Source organism: Podarcis filfolensis, assembly GCF_964270895.1.
Source record: "Podarcis filfolensis genome assembly, chromosome: 6".
Classification (NCBI taxonomy): domain Eukaryota; kingdom Metazoa; phylum Chordata; class Lepidosauria; order Squamata; family Lacertidae; genus Podarcis; species Podarcis filfolensis.
Window position 1 is genome coordinate 20,410,937 of NC_139609.1, and position 20,414 is coordinate 20,431,350.

General features: G+C 41.9%; 2 protein-coding genes across 4 annotated transcripts in view; one reads left to right on the forward strand and one right to left on the reverse strand.

Annotated features, from left to right (window-relative positions):
• CAMSAP2 (calmodulin regulated spectrin associated protein family member 2) overlaps window positions 1-20,414 on the forward strand; it is a 188,232-nt gene that overhangs the window by 94,786 nt on the left and 73,032 nt on the right. The window contains exon 1 of one of the 3 annotated variants that reach the window (XM_083620236.1): window positions 15,208-16,658. The exons of 1 other annotated variant lie outside the window; for it this stretch is intronic. In XM_083620236.1, coding sequence (XP_083476362.1) covers window positions 16,520-16,658 — 139 coding nt within the window. In that variant the 5' untranslated portion in view covers window positions 15,208-16,519. Of the gene's footprint in view, window positions 1-15,207; window positions 16,659-20,414 lie in introns of those variants that run through there. One more of the 3 variants, XM_083620235.1, reaches the window with a different exon arrangement.
• Window positions 1-20,414, reverse strand: part of DDX59 (DEAD-box helicase 59) — a 114,291-nt gene that overhangs the window by 14,774 nt on the left and 79,103 nt on the right. The gene's annotated exons all lie outside the window — the stretch shown is intronic.

The window sequence follows — 20,414 nt, forward strand, 5'->3', positions numbered from 1 at the left end:
TGGGTATCATCTGCATATTGATGACACATCACTGCAAATATCCTGATGACAGCTCTCAGTGGCTTCATATAGATGTTAAATAGCATAGGGAGAATCTAGTACACTCCTAGCTTGCTCTCCTTTCTCCCCAATAAATTCTGTATCATTTTCCTCTTTTTAAAACATAACAGCGGAGGGGTGATATTTGTTTTAACACGGTATAAATTTAAAATTAATTATTTAATAGTCAAGCAAAAAATCAACAGCAATTCATATTTAATGAGTCAAATAGTACACCTTCCAGGTGTACTTACTCAGTTGGCATAATGCTGCACGAGGAAGTTGCTAATTGGGATGATAAATTGTAACCTAAGGGTAGATACTATCTGCAAAATGTACCTGTCTAGCTGGCATAGATGACAGTCTGGCTGGGACCCTGGAATACAGAGCTTTTGTGCCTTGTGTTGGATTGTGACCTGTGGGAAATGAATATTTTTTCACAAGAAAAATGGACAGATCACAAATAGAATGAATATGCTTTTTGCATAGCAAAAATATTAATGGACAGAACCGAACCCCTCTTTCCCCAGTGAGTTTTCTCTCTCTCTCTCTCTCTCTCTCTCTCTCTCTCTCTCTTTTGCATGTCCTCAAGAGGTTCTTTGGATCCTAGCCAAAAAAAGTTGAAGTTAATTGTTCCAAAATTAATGTACAATAGGATAACGTACTGAGTAATGGCATGGGTAGGCAAACTAAGGCCCGTGGGCCGGATGCAGCCCTTAATCTGGCCCGTGGACGGTCCAGGAATCAGTGTGTTTTTACATGAGTAGAATTTGTGCTTTTATTTAAAATGCATCTCTGGGTTATTTGTGGGGCATAGGAATTCGTTCATGTTTTTCCCCAAAATATAGTCTGGCCCCCCACAAGGTCTGAGGGACAGTGGACCGGCCCCATGCTGAAGAAATTTGCTGACCCCTGGAGTAATGGCCATTGGAATAGATATATTTTTCATCTTACTTTTTTGCACATCCAAGTGCTTCATATTTAATGGTCACAATTTAGCCCTATTCAGGTGTTCTAAATTCCTCACATGATAAGGAAAAGTGAGGACAAGTATGCAACTCTGTCCACCCCCCCCCCCCTTTGCTCTGGCATTTTCCCTCCTACTTGCAGCAGGAAGTCTTGAAAAATAGATCCATCATTATATTTTCCTATGCAAAAGATACAATAAAAAGGGAACATTTAAAACTCCCTAGCTTATATTGCAGCAGCTGCTCAGATGCTGTATGCAAAGTATTGGGAATGACCAAAACTACTGCAGATGAATGAATGGATTAATAAAATGTGAAAGTATACTGTAATAGCTAAATTTACGAACTCTGTGAGACGGAGAGGAACGATGCCAAACATTAGATTTATTTATAATTAAGTGGAAACCATAGATAAAATTTTGGACTCAAATTCTTTATTTCCAACAATGCAGTATTGCAATAATGAGAGAAAATGCAATGGTGATTAGTTATGACCTTTGTGAAGTTAGAAATCTGTATATTTTTCAGTGCCCTGACATATATTTTGGGGTATAGCATCTCTTTTGCATTTGAGAAGTGTTATACAGTTGTTTTGGAAGAATTTCAGGTAGTTTTTCAGTACCATATAACAATAATAGAAAAACTACATTAAAAAAACGTGTCTCATGTGTTGCTCTCCTTTAGCTGTAAATTAGCCAGAGGAAAACCCTTTCTCTTATTCATATCCCACTGCCTGAATGTATCAACGTCTTCTGGGCATTGCCTATGCCATACTTTATCTGTATTATACCTAGCTCTAGAGTAGCTATAGTAAGTCAGTCTACTAATAGTATCAAAGCTTTCTGTTAACAAATCTCAGCAAGTTTGGGCATTAGATCGTTCTGAACTATCCCCTCACAAAAGCGAGGCTTTTTTTGAAGCCAGAATAAGCTGATCCTAGAAAAGCAGGTTAAGGCAAGTATCAAATGGTTTGTCAGCTAAATACACTGCAAGGGTGGAGGATTACATTCATAATATGTTGTGTATTATGGGTTAAGCTACCCATCTCTAAGAGGGAAATAGAGATTATTTGAATCAGTCATCTTAACGCTATTTGCAGTGATGAAAATTATATGTTTCAGCTGGAGTAAAACTTGGAAACAAGATCTTACGTGTTTTAGAAATCCATTCTTATCTTACTCAGTTTTGTACCAGTATACAGTATAAAACGTAAAGTGTTTTAGAAGATGAGTTGATAGTCGGATAGTGGTGTGTTGGAAATGGTTTGTCCATTTGATTATCTTGTGAAACACAGTAGCTCAGCAGCAAGCACCAGCACTAGTTCAGAAGGATGGCAACAGTCGGGAGACTCGGGTGAAAGCTGGGGGTGCAGTGACAGCATCTGCATTCTGAGGCAGCTGCCTCACTTTGCCTAATGGTAGGGACAGACCTAAAAGATTAATTTTGAGAGACAAAATTAGGCAGCAGTGTATCTTGACATGGAAATGACTTGATGTTGAAATTTAGTAAGGCTAAGGCTGAAACATTCAATTTAGCAGCAGTTTTCACTTTGGTAGTTACTTAAGATCCCATAAATACTTTAAAGATTACATGAGGAAGGTTAATAACACTGCCTGTTACAGAAAAATGGTGTGTGGTAGTTATGATTATTGTGTAGCTGTCAACACATTTTCTAGTACAATATGTGTTTAAGGTTTGTCCAAGGGAAATGAAATGAATGAGTGCTTTCTGTTCTCAAATAATTGATGATTCATTCCTGATGGAATGCATTTCTATTTTTGACAATGTGCTGCATACTATTTCAAAATAATGACAGTGAATTATGGCATTTCTACGTCTCTTATTTGCATTGCAAGCTGGAAAAATGTTACGAAAGGACACATTCGAGGTTTCATTCATCTCAACCAATGAACTTAATAAATTTATGTGTTTGCTCCTATTGATATATATATTAAGGTTCCCGTTTCAAAAATATAATAAAAGAGCCCTGTTCAATAAGAGCAAAGGCCTATCCAGTCCAGTAGCCCATTTACCAAAGAAAACAACTAAATGCCTGCGGGAAACCCACAAGCAAGATACAAGCACAATAGTACTCAGGCAACCCATATTTACAGGTATGCTATCTCTGATCCTGGATATACTATCTAACTATCATGGCTAGTAGGGTTTAATAGCCTTATCCTCCATGAATGTGTATAGTTTAACTATGTGCTGTGTGAAGAAGTATTTCCTTTTGTCTTTTTTTAATCCCCCAACATTTAGTACCATGGATGACCCCAGGTTTTAGTATTATAACTCTCTTACCTGGAAAGCCATCCAAAATTCACCTCTAGCTTTATTTCTGTTGTTTGCCCAACCAGGACCTCATGCTTTTTGCTTAAAGTATGGGAGACATGTAACAGCTAGGTTTTATTTCTCTCTATATATATATAAAGAGGAGTGATGATTGCTTCTTTATTTCAGAATCCTAGCTGCTTAATTTGGTATCTCAGCACTGAGCAGAGACTTATTCAATCTCTTATCTTGGAAGTGAGTCTGGAGGCTGACCTTACGACTTCAACATCCAGCCTAGTATATGTACTTTATTGTTTTATATTTGTCCTCATTTCCCACCCCCATTTCATAGTGTAACATCTTGCCTGATGATGAGTATAGTGGTACCTTAGTTTGCAACTGTTTTGGGTTACAACCATGTCAAACCTGGAAGTGTGTGTCCCCTTTTTTGGATTACAATCCTTTTAAAATTATTATTACAACCCTTTTTTTGGGGGGGAGGCCCCATTGGCGAAAGCACGCCTTGGGTTACAACCTGTTTTGATTTCCAAGTGGACCTCCGGAACGGATTATGGTTGTAAACCAAGGTACCACTGTATTGGATAATTAAAACTCTTGTCACGATTTTGTGACATTTTGTTTGGGCCTAACAAGCATATTGTCCAAGTGTGGGTTTTTTGAGCTGCTTTTTATGGACAAACACCCCCTTGCTTTTTAATATACCGGTCGTTTTTAATATTTCCAACAGAGCAGCAATTACTGTGCCTCATGATCTGTCATCATCTGCAATAGTGATTCCTAGTTTTCTCATGAAGCAAACCGTTCAAACCCCGCCCCCAATATAGAGATCAATAAAATATTACATGGCTCCGAGCAAAATTGTTTCTATCCAACACACAAACAGTAAAAGTAGTGGTGTTAGCCCATAAGAAAAAATCCATTCTACAGCCATACCTTTATTAGGCTGAACAAAAGGTCACAAAATAGTGTGCAAGCCTTTGGGTTATCAAGAACTCTTCATTAGGCTAGGTGATAAACAGAGCAATGGAGAGAGGGGAAACAATACTTGTTTGTTTCATGGAAGAATGGAGAGAAATCAGGTTGACAGTTGGATTGTATATTTTCAAAGAAGAGGCAAGAACCATTGTACGTTCCTTCTCCGTAGCAGTGTTAGGTTCAGTCTGAATCCTGCAAAGCTCCTCACACAGCTTCATTGGAAGGTCCCCTCCTTCCTCCTACTTTCTGTCTTAAGACTATGACAAGATGCAGACTCCATGATCTCACCATTAGCCAACTTCCTCATCCGCATGTTGCTTTCTTTACTGGGATTTACATGAAAGTGATACGTGTATCACATATTTTGCTAGCTGATGTTACAGTGTGCCCAGATTCTGTGCAGGAATACTTCTAAATAAGTCCCACTTAATTCAATGGGGCTTAGTCCCAAGTATATTGTTGTTGTTGTTAGTTTATATACTGCTTGATTGGGGGAGGGGGGAAACCTCAAGAGTTATTTATGCCATAAAATTTCTATACTGCTTGGTTGTGGAAAAAACCTCAAAGCAGTTTAAAAGAAAGTCTATGCATTTTACGTAGAAGTTTAACTATGTTGAGGGCAGATTTACTCCAATGTAAGTACATAGAATTGCAGCAGCATCCTATTGTGTACAATGGTACCTTGGCTTCCAATTGGCCGATAGCTAGGTTTTTGCACAGCGGAAGCTGCATTAGACATTCGGGTTACAAAGAACGTTCAAAAACTCGAGCACTCACTTCTGGGTTTTCGGCATTTGGTAGCCAAAACGGAGCTGTTCGAGTTCTGAGGTACCACTGTACACTTATTCTGAACTTCATCCCATTGTTCTCAATGGGTTTTATTATCCTCTTACCTGGGTTTACGCCCCCTTGAAATAAATTGTACATCTATTTAAGTAGACATATATAGAATTGCACTATTAGCCTTATTTCATAGATGTTCCAGTTAAGGTTGTCAATCTCCCCCCCCCCCCAGAACACCTTGTGTGCCTTTAACAGCTAGTACAGTATAGGGGCAAGTTTTGTGTGTTTAATATTCTATCTTGGTAGTGGACAGTGCACTTTAAAAATGAAAGGAATTCAGAAACCTGCAAGTTGTCTTACATTTCCTCACTAGAAATGTACAAAAGCCATCTACCTTTAAAAGCCTCGGGCAAACTTGGCATTTGGATTTCTATTCCAGTGGTTGATAAATTGACTTGGGGGCAGAAATGAAAGACATGCGTGTCTCTGGATGTAGCCACTGGAATAACTTTCCTGTATAAAACTAACAGCCTGTTCTTATACATCAGGCATAGGCAAACTCGGCCCTCCAGATGTTTTGGGACCACAACTCCCATCATCCCCAGCTAACAGGCCCAGTGGTCAGGGATGATGGGAATTGTAGTCTCAAAACATCTGAAGGGCCGAGTTTGCCTATGCCTGCTATACATATTAATTTAGAACAGAATTTTTAAAGACTTTCTCTTTAGTGAGTGCTGCTATTATTAATTATTATTATTATTATTATTATTATTATTATTATTATTATTATTATTTACTGCCCTTCACAGGGCAGTTTACAGGATTGCAGATTTTGACTTTGCCAATTTTTGTTTCAGTTCATTTTTTAAAAATAATGCTTCGGGCCACGGCACCAGGAGAGAAGAGTTCATGGAGCCCACTCCCCGCACACTAGATTATTTCTTTTTAATCCCCCTTCCCTCTTTCTATCATATACACTCAGCTCCAGCTCCGTTTTTCAGCCCTAGGTAGGGCAGGGTAAGAATGATCTTTGTTAACTGAACATGGCAAGAATGTTCTTTTAAAAGTGTACCCTAGGACCCTTGTGATATCACAAAGGATTCTGGAATTGACTTTCTGTTAAAGCAGGGAAGCCAGCCAAGTTGGAAGCAGTGTAAGTCATTAAACACACAGGCTGGTATTCAACTAAGTTTTAATCATAGCAGACCTACTAAAACTAATGGACCTAACTTAGTCATGCTCATTAATTTCAATGAGTAAAACTTAGTTGAATGCCACGCATACATTGCATCCAGCAGGGCAGGAACCCCTATAGTAGTAACTACATTAAGCAGCTGCCTAACCTGGCTGTATGATCGGGCTGGAACTATGTTTACCTGGCCCAAACTGCTGGGAATTAATCAGAAAATGTTTAATTTTATAAATGTATGGCCTAATACATTTTTTAGTAGTCATAGCTAGAAACCGATTTTAAAAGCAGAAGTGATTTATGAGTGTGGCAGGCCGAAGTAAAGGATTTACATTATTCTCCTTTTGATGTGGATTCCTAGAAAAAAGACTTTCTGGCTATAACAGCAAGGAGGTGGTGTGGTGGTAAATCTTCAAAGCATAACAAACCACTGCACTCTGAATTACTTTATTGCAAAGAAAGGAACATAGATAAAGGCACATGATACCCAATAATTTGTGGTCTCTCGCTCATCCTATATAAAAACGCTGAGGGTTGGATATGTACTTATCCTCATTTACATCACACTGTTCATATCCAGCACCCCAGTTCTTGTTATGAACAGGTCTGTCAGAACGGGGCACTGTTGTTTTTCAGGCACCCAGCCTATTTGCAGTTATAGTGGCAATCTTAAATACCCTTGAGGAACAAATACAAGATCACTTAAAATGGATTAGTTACTCCTTGGCGATTTTTAGCTGTGCTGTTACAGTGCGGAGTGCTCAAGGGCTGCTTAAAAGAGGATTTCCCTCACTCTTTTAGATCCATGCTTAATATAGATGAAGTGGGGATTCTAATGCATGTTAGTAATAATGAATACAAATTGTGGAAGTGGGAAGTTATTCCAAGTTGAAACAGGCCACAAAATTCACTGGAAAGCCAAGAGTAATGGCAGATTTCATTTGGATGACATCTGGAATGGGAAAGACTTTGGGTAGATATACACATGGCCTGCAGTAGTCCTATTTCAACATTGCCACTGGCCCATACTCTTGCAGCACCTGTCACATGAACCATGGCACCTATAGCCAACAAATTTATGTAAAGCTGTAAGTTTTTGGGTGTTCCAGTAATAGCCATAATAATAATAATAACAACAACAATAACAACAACAACAACAACCAAAATATGTTGAAGAGAAAAAGGTACTAGGTGTTTTTAAAATTGTAATCCTACCTTTCAGTGATTCCTTTTCTTAGGGATGTTGCAAAGACTAAAAACTAAGTGCAACAAAATCTGCTGTATATTTTGGAAACTTGTTTGTTTGCATTTGGATACTTCTTAAGATTGCATAACCAAATTCTACATGATGGTTTTTTTTAAATCAAAAGCAGTTTTAAAATAAATAAATCTGAGTCAAGATGACAAGCTGAACTTTTCAGTCTGCGTACATATGCCCCATTCAGTCCCTGATTAATGAGCAGAGTCAGGACCAAACTTTTATGTTGCTTCCATCATGACAGGCACACCATTTAAAGGGTCACCCAATCTGACTCTCCAGTCTGCCTGTACGGCAAGAGGGCCCTCAGTTTGTTTAGGCTTAGAATGATTAATCTAGGTTAAAAATGTTTCTGGTTCTCAGACAGAAAATCTTGGGACTTATTGCTGCTTTGAGAAACCATAGCCAAGGCTCCAGGTCAGTGACTTCAAATTACATCAGTCTCATCCTTGGTACATGGAGCATTAAGTGTTTAAACTTATAATTTATAAAACTTTTTTTTAAAAAAACTAGTAACCTTCACAGGGAGGATGACTTTGTCCTCTATCTGCACATCATGGCCTTTGATATTCAATACACTTTTATAAATTTTGCATTTGTGCTACATGGTGTACTCTTGTATAAACTGGCGCTTCTCAAACAAAAATGGATTAAAACCTAGCATGGTGATTCAAACCCACTCCCCCCCATCATACCTTAGGTAAAGGTAAAGGGACCCCTGACACTTAGGTCCAGTCATGGCCGACTCTGGGGCTGCGGCGCTTATCTTGCTTTATTGGCCAAGGGAGCCGGCATACAGCTTTCGGGTCATGTGGCCAGCATGACTAAGCCACTTCTGGCAAACCAGAGTAGCGCACAGAAACGCCGTTTACCTTCCCGCCGGAGCGGTACCTATTTATCTACTTGCACTTTTTGGTGTGCTTTCGAACTGCTAGGTTGGCAGGAGCAGGGACCGAGCAACAGCAGCTCACCCCGTCGTGGGGATTCGAACTGCCAACCTTCTGATCGGCAGGTCCTAGGCTCTGTGGTTTAACTCACAGCGCCACTCGCGTCCCTCCCCATCATACCTTGCTTTGTCCCAAATATGCCCCAAGTGTCGGCAGTGCTTTCATCAGTTCCTTTATTCCTTTACTCTGTGGTTGAATTCTTGGATGCCTGTATGGCAACTTGCAAAGGAAAATGCCTTTTGTCTAGGTTCATGAGGTTGCTATCACTTCTACACTACACCTTGACATCCCAACACAGTGGGAAACAAAGTAATTGTAGGTTACCCCATACCCACCTCACAGTGATATCCCCAATACTGTACTTGCAACTTTTCAGGTCAGGCCCAGCATCAGTACAGTACAGAGCATCCTTGAGCACTTTTGTGACAACTCCTGCCCTGTGCCTCCACAGTGGATGGCTAGTTCTGGGAGCTAAATTTCCCATGATGCCCTGGTGTGATGCTGTGTCAGGGACATCATGGAAATTAGAATGGCAGCTCAAAAATAACAGCACTGATTGTGGATCTGCTGCTGCTGCCGCCACCAGGGCCCAGCAATAGAGGAGAGGGTCCAAAGGAAGGCACTTTATTGAGGGCCCCCTCAAACCTGGAGTTGGCCCTTTCTCGGGTTATCATCACAGGTCTGAAAACTCGGTGAACTCCAAATTTTGTTGGCTCCACCTGGGATGCACCAGGTCCTGCTACATTTGTCAAGAACATGCCATAGTTGCTGCTGCCTCCACCCCCGAGTCACCAGACTGTGGGCTCGGCCACACTTACTTACCTTTTGCCCCACTCTTTCCAGGCAGAGGTCTGCGTTTCAACACTCCATGGCTGAGTGTGGTTGTGTTTTTTTTGCTCCAGGCTTTCCTCCCAAAACATACTCTTTAAAGCTGAATCAGAGCAAGCATCGATTAAGATTTCCCACAGATTGATACTTGCTCTGATTGAGCTTTTAAAGAGCAGGTTTTTGTGGGGAAAGTTATGGAGCCAAAAAAGGTGCTCGGACATGGAGCATAAAATCGCAGACCATGCCCGAAAGAGAGGAGGGAGGAAATGTGTCTTGACTCCACCTTCCCAAGCTGTCCCCAACCTCCTCTGGGGCTCCCAGTCTTTCTTCATTTTTTAACCAGATAATTGTCCCTCTCCTCCTGCGCCTGCTGCAGTAAGCCTCAATTCTTGACTCTCCTGTTTCCCTTGACCTGTCCTTACTATGATGGCCACTTCACACAAAATATTTGTCTTAACTCTGTGTAGGAGGGAAAAGTCATGCCTGAAGCAACCTTCATATTTACAATAATGGAAATACTTTGGTGTAAGTTTGGCCAAAATTTGATTGCTAATTTTCTCAAAACTGAGGTAACATGATTCTTGTTGTTCTGAAGAAGTGTGCATGCACATGAAAGCTTATACCCAGAACAAACTTAGTTGGCCTCTAAAATGCTACTGGACAATTTTTTATTTATTTTGACTGCTTCAGACCAACACAGCTACCTACTTGAATCTTATGTTCTGGTCACTTACACCTTTTCTTCCTGCTTGTAAAAGCCTACTATTAGCAGATAAGCCTGACTGGTAGAAGTGGTACAGTTCCATCTTCAACATTATTTCCTGCCTACTCTTGCAAAAGCCATGTTTTCAGTTGTATCACTCTCAAGTTAAACTATAATTCTCACTGCTTAGTTGAATTATGGTCACAGAATGCTGTTCCTCAGCTGCTGATCTTACAAAATTAATAAAGCTGGCTCTTTTGCCTTCCTCTTTTTACAGTTACGTTTTGTAGGGATGAAATATTTCATGCAAAGGTGAATGTCTTTGACCTTTGCTTATCACAGATAATGTGAACAAATCCATGCTGCTGTTACTCTGCAAGGGTTTGCTTCTGGAAGTGTGTATTTGCTTCCATGTTTTTCTAAGAATTGCTATGTTTCCTTTAAAAAGGCAGCATTTTGCACATATTTTACTTGTAGATAACTTTGAATTTCAGCTAGGATTACCAGATGCAGTGGCACACCACCTAACACTTCACAGATAAGAACATTCTTCTTAATGTTGTACCTCCATTCTCAGATCAAAGAATGTCGTCTCCTGTCCCTGCCTGTCTTACCCCATTGAAGACTGCCAAAGTACTGAGTTTTCCTGAGCTGTTTTATTTACTCTGCAACAGTAGTGGCTGCTGAAGCAAAACATCTTAATAAATGGACCATGGCAGTTTCCCTTTCATAAGATCTAATCACACAGTGGTTCTTGCTGTACATACTACAATATGCTACATACTAAGAGTGAATTCATTCACTAATTATGAATCCTTATGTAGGCAAAATAGCGCCTCACACAAACAAGGAAGGGGTATCAGCAGGCTGGAGAGGTGGGGAATCAAAGGGTTAGGGGGGGAACCAAAGGCAGCTCAACAAAGACTGAGGTGTGTGTATGGAAGAACCAACAGAAAAATGGAGGGATGGGATGAAGTATACTCAAAGAAGGCATAGCTAGATGGTTGGAACTCTCCATAGGAGCACTCCAGCCTGCAATATTCCGTTGCAGGTCCCACTTATTGCAAGTAAAAGACATTCAGCCCCATGTGCTATTGAGGCAAGTAGTTATGGGGCAATAATTCTGTCTTCTGTAGCATTCTGAAATCCACAGCAGTCCTCTCCAGGTGTCACAATCCAGTTTAAATCCTGTTGAAATCAGTTGTGATTATGACTAATTTAAGACCTGTTAATTTCAATGGGACTTAAGTGCAGCTTTTTTAAAGTGCTAGAGTCAGTTTGAAATTCCACTTTGGCAAAAAGCAGGGAACTCATAAATGTTGTAACAAAGATATAAAATAATATCAATTGATGAAGTCTACACAAATCCTCTGAACAAGAGTATTTGTTTCTAATAGACATGCCTAGGATTGCTGTGCAAGTCCTGAAGTTCAATTTAGACTTTCTTCCATGTGCATATAGCATTATAACCTTTTGTACTTTGCTTCTTGCAGACTTTGTTAGAGAAGTGAATCATGAATCTTTATACTGCATTGTACTAGCAGAGAACAGAGTTTCTGGGGCCTTTTATTTTGGGAACACAAAAACCAAGACCAAAAGGTGACTTTTTAATTCAGTTTCCTTCATTCCCCCTTCCTTTGCTGTTCTAAATTAAGGGTGGACAACATCCCCAGCCCCAACAGCAGGAGGGAAGCAGTAGCCAGACAAACTGCAAACCAGGTAAAACTTTTGCTACTAGTTTCCTGTTTTGCCTTGCTACTGCTCCCTCCTGGAGAGAGAGGAGATGCAGGATCATGCCTGGAAGAGGAGGGTGGACCTACCCACTTCCAATTTGCAACAGCTGGCCTAACAGAATTCCAGGTGGGGAATTTCCAAGGGGAAAAATAGTTCTTTATCTGCTAATTAGTGGGAGGGAGTATTGTTTGCTTATTATTAAAGTATAGTTAATGTTGTTTGTTATTATTTATAAGGCAGGTGGTTCCCCTTCACCATAAATGTTATGTTAGACCAGAGCTTTCCAAACTGTTACAACACGTGTGCCGGCTGCAGTATGTAGGTGTCAGGCAAATGCTCCCCACGCTGCTCCCAAGGCTGATAAAAAAAAGGTAAAGGACCCCTGGACAGTTAAGTCCAGTTAAAGGTGACTATGGGGTTGTGGCGCTCATCTCCCTTTCAGGCCAAGGGAGCTGGCGTGTGTCCACAGATAGTTTTCTGGGTCATGTGGCCCACTTCTGGTGCAACAGAACACTAAAGGAAGCCAGAGCACACAAAAATGCCATTTACCTTCCTGCAACAGCAGTACCTATTTATCTACTTTTACTGGTGTGCTTCGAACTGCTAGTTTGGCAGAAGCTGGGATAGAGCAACAGGAGCATACCCCGTCATGTGGATTCAAACTGCTGACCTTCCGATCAACAATCCCAAGAGGCTCAGTGGTTTAGACCACAGCGAAAGGGTTAGTACAGGCTTCCTCAAACTCGTCCCTCCAGATGTTTTGAGACTACAATTCCCATCATCCCTGACCCACTCGTCCTGCTAGCTAGTGATCATGGGAGTTATAAGCCAAAAACATCTGGAGGGCCGAGTTTTTGGAAGCCTGAGTTAGTTTAAATGAATTATTGTGTCACGAAATGATGCATGTCTAAAAAGTGTGTCACCAATATGAAAAGTTTGGAAAGTTCTTTTAGGCAATATATTGATGTATGATCTCTCTCTCTCTCTCTCTCTCTCTCTCTCTCTGTGTGTGTGTGTGTGTGTGCGCGCGCGCGTTTATGTTTACGTACACACAAACATTGCTGTAAGTTACTTCGGGTGACAAGCAACTAATTAGTTTAATTAATTAATTACTTAATAAAACAAACAATGTTCAGCAATGCTACTATTGCTTTCTCCTCTCACAGGAGTTGAGTTACAGAACTAAGATCAATGATTTTGGCTAACACTGAAGGCATGATGCTCTGTGATTCTATTTTGTTCTTATCTCCCTTTTCTGTCATTATGATGGTTACAGTGGCCAACTCTCCTGACCAATGAACCAAGCAGTGGGATGATGGGTTGCTCTTGCACAGTGAATGTAAATGAAGTGTTGGAAAAGGACCTTTACACATGATGTGCAACATTTTTTGCTCAGAGGCCCAATCACAATCTCTCCACATGACAGTAATTGGTTACCTTCTACTGAACAGAGGATTTCAAACCATATACCTTCTGGGAACATTTATCCCTACTTAACATTGTCTACCAGATAACCCCTACACACATTGCAGATATTAATGAGGCATGTCCATACACTCAATTCACATGAAATAGTGACTAGGCATCTTGGGTTTCACAACTGTCACTCATGAATGTGCACTGCTGAACACATCCAACACTCCCTTATGGTAATGTATTGCAGGGGAAGACTAGTAGTCTGGCTAGTGATCCAGGGAAGGTTTTGTTTCATTACTGATTTTCTTCTTATTAAAAGCATGGTGATGTTTCCACATTAACACCAGAGCTTCATGAAGCAGAATTGGAAAATTACATCTCTAGAAAATAAGATGGTTCACAGACTATGAGCCATACTTAACAAGGTGGGGGAGGAGATTTAGGGGCTGTGTGACATTTCATCCCAAACTGATAATGTAGGATGTTTTATCCTCTGTAGAATTCAAGGTCAGAATGTTGACCTAGTATGCAGCAGCTCTGAAAAAGACCAATTCCATCTTGGAGATCATTAGGAAAGGGATTGAAAATACAATTGCCAGAATTATAATGCTGTTATACAAATCGATGGCATGACCACAACTTGGGATACCATGTTCCATTATGATTGCCTTACCTAAAAAAGGAAAACTTTAAGAGCTGGAAAAGGTTCAGAAAAGGGCAACCAAAATGATCAAGGGGATTCTTAATATGGGGGGGTGAGGGTGGGGGTGGAAGGGGTGTATGTGTGATAGGTGTGAAATATTATACACTGTGTGGATAAGACAGCTAGGAAGAGGTTTTTCTCCCTGATAATACTAGAACCCAGGGCCATGAAGCTAAATGTTGGAAGATTCAGGAGACAAAAGAATGTGTTTCTTCACATAGCACAAAGTTAAACTATAGAATTTGATCCCACAAGATGTACTGATGGCTGCCAACTTGTATGGCTTTAAATTTATGGACGATATGACTATCAATGGCTACTAGCTATGTTCTGTCAGAGACAGTATGCTGTGGAATAATAGTTATGAGCTTTGTTATACACATGTGGATGTAATGTGTAGTTTGTCCCTCGCTATTGCATGCCTAGAATTAAGTAATTGTAGCAGTTTCCTGCTCTGGCCTGAGAGGGCAAGGCTATATAACATACGTATAGTACTGTACTCTTTCCTGGTACATGGAATAAGTCTCCCTGGCTCTCTCCCTAGATAGCCCAGGTAGTGATAAACCTGCCTAGTTCCAAATTTAAGGCATGTTTTAATTGCCCCATCTATCAGGGTAACTTACATTGACTCTAAGAGATTGCACTAGTGAAAGTGGCCACCCATGTTTTTTTCAGATAATTTTTTAAAAAAGATTTTACGTTCACAATAGAATCATAGAGTTGGAAGGGACCCGCAAGGGTAATCTAGTCCAACACCCTGCAATGTAGGGATCTCAACATGCTGCATTGAAATCGCACCGGGCTGGCATAGCTTTGCAAATGTGCAAGCAGTTTTATTTCTGCACAGATGCTTATATAAGGTTCATAACTCACTGACACATGTGCTTTCCAAGAATCCTATCGCTGCCCAAGTGAAAATCAAAGCTTCAGTTCCCACATGCAAACTGCATGACCTGTGTTGGAAGAAAGGCAAGGATTTGAGAAGCTTATATATATATATATATATATATAATGGACAATTAACCAATTGCAATTGCTCTGTGGCCCAGACACTAAGATGTAGGCACATATGCACATTTTTAAAAAATATTTATTTTTCACTAATTGGCCAACATTTCCCACAGTGCAGTCAAATGCAACTAAAAAAAAAAAAAATGCGCTCCAGAATGGGCCTGCCAGTCATTGATGCCCTGAAGGCATGACTCTGCGGTAGAAATCCGGGGGGGGGGCTCCTCGTCAACAAAATGAGGAGCCCCCCTCATAGCAGGGCTAACGTCTCTTGAAGTAGGTGAGCTAATAATAGACATGATGATTACCCAAAAGGCGGCGAAGGGGGAAGACTATTAAGTCTATAATTACCATGGGGCATCGCCGGTGCCAATGCATGCCCAAGAGCTGCCTTGCTTCCTCTCAGCCTGTTCCTGTGCAGAGAACGGCCGGGCTCCGCCGCGCGCCCCCCCCCCGCCTGCCCCAGGCCTTCAGCTGCCCGAGGCCCTCCCCATTTGCCACCCCACCCCGTGCGCCCTGCTGGTGGGCCAGCCTCCGCCCTGGTCGCTGAGGCGCCTTGGAACCAGATGATGGTGAGCTGGAGCGCGCGCGTCAAGAATGCCCCATTGTACCGGCCACGTGACCCTCCGTTTCCCCAAGCCGGGCTTCGGTGGGGGGAGAGGCAACACCCCTCTGCGCCTCCCCTTTGGCCTATCCCCCACCCCACCCCGTCTCCTCTCCCGGCAGCTCCGCCCAAGCCAGGGAAGCGCGCACGATGAGGAGGGGGCAGCGGCTAGCCAGGAGAGCGCGCATGCGTCTTTGCGCGCGGCTGCTTTCCTCAGTCTTGAGCGCGGCAGGAGGAGGAGGAGGAGGAAGGGGAACTGTGGCGAAGCTTGGGAAGGGGGCGATATAGGGGCGACGCCGGAGAAAGCGAGGCGGCCCTCAGAGCGCCGGGAAGAGCACTGACAAGCGCCGCGGCCGGCTCGGCCGCCGGGTCCCTCCCTCGTCTTCCCGCTTGGAGAGCCGTATCTGGAGCGCCCGGACATCTCCCTGCCTTGGGCGCCGCTTCCTCCCGAGCCGCTGCAGGAAAATCCCGGCCGCCTCCCTCCAGAGTCTGGCCCCTTTTCCCCGCCCCCTCTGCATTTCGGAGGGGAGAGCCGAGCCGAGCCGAAGCCTCCTCTTCAGGCTGTGGGGAAGACTCTCTTTCAAAAAAGAAGAAGCAACCAGAATAATTGATAATAACAGCAGCAGCAATAATCCTCACCATTCGCCCGAGGAGTCTCCGAGCTGGCCATCGGCTGCGGTTGCAATTTATTTGTTTGGAATCGGAAAAAGGGCATTCGGACAAAGGGCCCTGGGGTGGGGTGGCGTAGGGTGGGGGAGAAGGAGAAAAAGAGGACATTTCTTTCACATTCCTATGCAGCGGGAGGGGAAGCGGTGGCGGGGGGGATTTCGCCCCACAAACACAGCTGAGTTCGCTGCACCGCCTCCATCCTCCGTTGCTACGGTCTCCTAAAAAGAGAAGGAAGGAAGACCTATATATTACTAGATTTTTAAAATATACATCTATATATAATATATCTCTCTATATATTGAAGGTTGCCTTCTAGAAGGTGAATCATGTAAATCGATTTTTTGAAATAACATAAAATTAAGGCTCTGTGGGCCCGGGGTGTGGGGGGGAGGGAAGGAAAATGGGGGATGCCGCAGACGTCAAGGAAATGAGAAAGACGTTCATTGTCCCTGCCATCAAACCCTTTGATCATTACGACTTCAACAGAGCGAAAATCGCCTGTAATCTAGCGTGGCTGGTGGCCAAAGCCTTCGGGACAGGTAGGTTAGCATGTCTTCTTATCACCTCCCTTTTCCTCATCCGTCGTTCTTGACTTGATTCTCTTTACTGGGGTGAATCATCCAGCCGTTGGGGGACTGTGGGAAGGGAATGGTGGTGGTATATATGACAAGTAACCTGGGTGTGTGTTGTGTTTTTGCTTGTGCAATATTTAGTCTCATTTTGGGGGTGCTGCTATTGTTTTCATGAAAGATAAACGGCAACTTGTATTTCTGTGAATTCTTAAAATGCAGATCTTGCAAGATGATGTGTGCAGGCAGCTCCCTCCTCCCCTTCCCTCCTCCCCTTGTCATAAAATATACACCTTTTTCCATTTAGTAGTTGGCACAGAAAATGGGAGAAATGTATGGGCGTTGTTAGTTTTTGACATCTGAGGATAGCCTGCAGTCAATTGGGTCAGTGGGAGCTGGAGGTTCCCTCCGGAGAGAAGGGCATTTCATGACACTTGTCACCTTTCACAGCCTATGAGGAATTCCCATTGCTTGATTGTATTGAAGTGAATCTTTGAATACTCTCTAAAAGGTGAGAGACTTCCTGCTGCTTATCATCTAGGCCTTGTGGAAGGCTAGCTTTGTTATTTGCAATAGATTGCTTTCCGAACAAAGGATTTTAAGCTATATATATCACACATACCGGTATATAGCTTTTGAATGGGTTATTCTTAAATAGCATGCATTAATAACCAGTGATGATTCTTCCAAAAGAAAGGTGAAGTAGCAATCCCATAATTTTGTCTGTTAGAATAACAGGAAAAGGTTCCTCATCCTCTTCCTTGCAATTCTGCAACTGTTGCATTTGAAGCCAGGGCATTGTTGCATATTGTACCAGGGCAAAAATATGTGGGGGTTTTGTGTGTGTTTTTTAAAAACATGTCATCTGGAAACTGGCAGTGTGTGACATGACAAAAGGCCTTTGGGGTGCCTCAGGTGGCTACCCAGACATCACGGAAATGAACCAAACCATAGCAAGTCCTATCATAGGCCATCAAATAAGTGTTTTGTTTTTTTTCAGTTGTGGAAGCTGCAGACTATCTTTCTCAGTCATTTGCAAACATATTCCCTCCCCCACTCTCTAATTATTATGGGTTTGTGTAAGAAAATGCTGATTTATTGGAAATTTGTAGACAACTAACTATGGGAAGTTTCTGAAATGGTGTAACTTTCTTCTTCCCCCACTCCTCTTAAGATTCAGTTCTGCAGGTACAATCATGAAAACATCTTAATTAACACATTGTGGTAATGTTGAAATCATTCTTGTCTGGTAAACAAGTGAAACGGCATTCCTGCATTTTCAGTTGCTAGTCACCAAGAGTACAGTAATCAAGTACAGAGAAGATGTGTGGATGAGCCCTAAGGCTCATTCTGGGCAGTAAGTCCTACTGAATTCACTGAGAGCATTTCCAAGCAGACATGCATATAGGATCAGGAATAATTAAAGAATAATTTATTTTCAACATGGGGATATGCAATTTATTGTTATGGGTGGGGGGAACACAAGCAAGGCAATCTTTTATCTTTAACTCTGCTAAGGTGCTAGCTTATTGCACTGATCTAACTACAGCAACTCCCTGTGGAATAAGTATGGGACACTGAAGTATGTTAGATTGCAGCAGTTGAAATTGGGATATGGGAGCCTGTTGTAAGTCATCTTTCCTGGTGATATGACCCGTTCCCTCTGAACTGTGCTGCTTAGGTGTTTTGAAGTGCAGTAAGAACTGTACCAGCAGTTGGCACTTCCAGGAGGTTGGGGAAGCGGCTGACCATCATTATGTTCTCCAGCATTTGCCTTTTGCTGCTGCCAGCCTCCTCTAGAGTAAGAATATGGAAGATAGCTGTACGCTATTTAGCCTGGTAAGAGAACTCCTCCCTTCGAAACTCTTATTTAAGCCAGGCTTCTGGGAGTGCAGGAAGAACAGTACCAGAAACTTAATTGTCAATTAGCTCTTGTTCTGCTTTGTATTTATATACTTAAACCTATATTTTTTGTTTATTAGTAATGTTGGATTTATTCTATGCATGCTAAATTGTTTATTTTGCCATTTTTTAATTTATTGACATGCTCTCTATTTCATATAATTATTATATGATGTTTTGAATGTTTGTTGTAAGCCACTTTGGGCACAGCTGATGCTGGAAAAGTGGCATATAAGTAATCTTAATCAATCAAATAGGTTCAAGTAAGCCTTCCACATTAACTTGAAGATGGAACAGAAAGTTGGGAATAAGGCATACAATATGAAAGAGTGAAATAATATCCTCTTTGTACCTAAGTAGAATGTTGAAGAACAGTGTACACAGCAAAGACAGTAAGAACATCCTTTATTTCAAATTGATTTTTTTACTCCTCTTCACAGAGAAAGCCATAATTTGCTTTATAGACATTTTTGCTTCCTGCTGAGAGAAACAATTATCAGTGTGTAAATGTCCTGTTTGTATAGTGTCTGCCATTGTTTTGATTGTTTCAAGTGGCTTTATTCAATTAATCCTTTCCTTGATCCTTGAATTGGAATGGTGAAGTGGTTTGTGTTTCAGTAGTACTGCATATGTTTGTTCTTGACCCATTCTATCAGTTGGGTAACCTGAAGACCCATTAACCTCCACTTTTTCTTAGGGATGGAAAAGTTCACTGGCTTATTTTTGATACCTAAAATGGGTTGTCTGCCTGTAAAGATGCACAGCTTATTTGATTCCCCTAGTGGGACGAGAGGAACTTACACGGTGCCTTTGTTTAGATTTACTGGCTTTTTATGGTTTATTGCGCATAAGGAGCATGCTGCTGCGCACTTCCCAATCACTCCCTCTTCACTCCTCCCCTGCTACATGGAGAAGAAAAACCAGGAAGCCGCAAATAAGTTCAATTTTCTATTAATGTCCAAATACTGGATGTAAGACCTGCAGGTTTTATATGTATTCTTCTTAAAAGTTTTATTGGGCACATTAATCTATATATATTAAGGGTGCAGATTTAAATTAAGTATTGGCTTGTACCCTTTTTAAACTTTGTTGCTTTGTAAAAGCCATAACTGTTCGCCAGCCTTAAGTCATGGTTTGTTGTTGGCTTAGAAATCCTGGCTTCTTGTGAAGCAAGAAACTGTGATCCCGAGTTTGGATGTAATAGGAAGCCTGTCTTTATTGTAGTTTTCTGATTTGCTTCTCTTGCTTGCGCTTATGAAAGAAGTGGAAATGGCTGGGCCACATGCACAAGTACGTTATTTGTGCACAGTGAACCACAATAAGACAGCAACTCAGGCTGCTTATTGTGACGGGCGAACGTGGTCACTCAGTCTGATCATTGGCTGCAACCGTATGCTCCAGCATCAGCCTGCAAACGCATATGCCACAAAAGATCCATTTGCCTTTCAGTCAGGGGTTGAGATGATGTCATCATGATGTCCCACACACCTGTCTGAGTTGACTTGCAGTATGGGGAAAGGGGTCTTCTTTGCTATTGTGTTCCCCACAAATGAAGCAGGACCTGGTAGGATTGAACTCTGCTCACCAGCTGATTAGTGGACACTTCAGTTTTGCTCTCTGCAGGGTTCTGCTTCACCAGCAGTCAGCATGATTGAACTCCTCCCTCGCCTGCCTATCAGCTGACATCACCCAGTTATGTCAGCTGAGTGACAGGTAGGCATGGCTTGGGGAGAAATGGCATCATGAGCCGAAGGGAACCCCCCTGGCAGGCTAAGCTTAGCCCATAAACCAGAGGTTCCTCACCCATTTTTGAAGAGTGAAAAG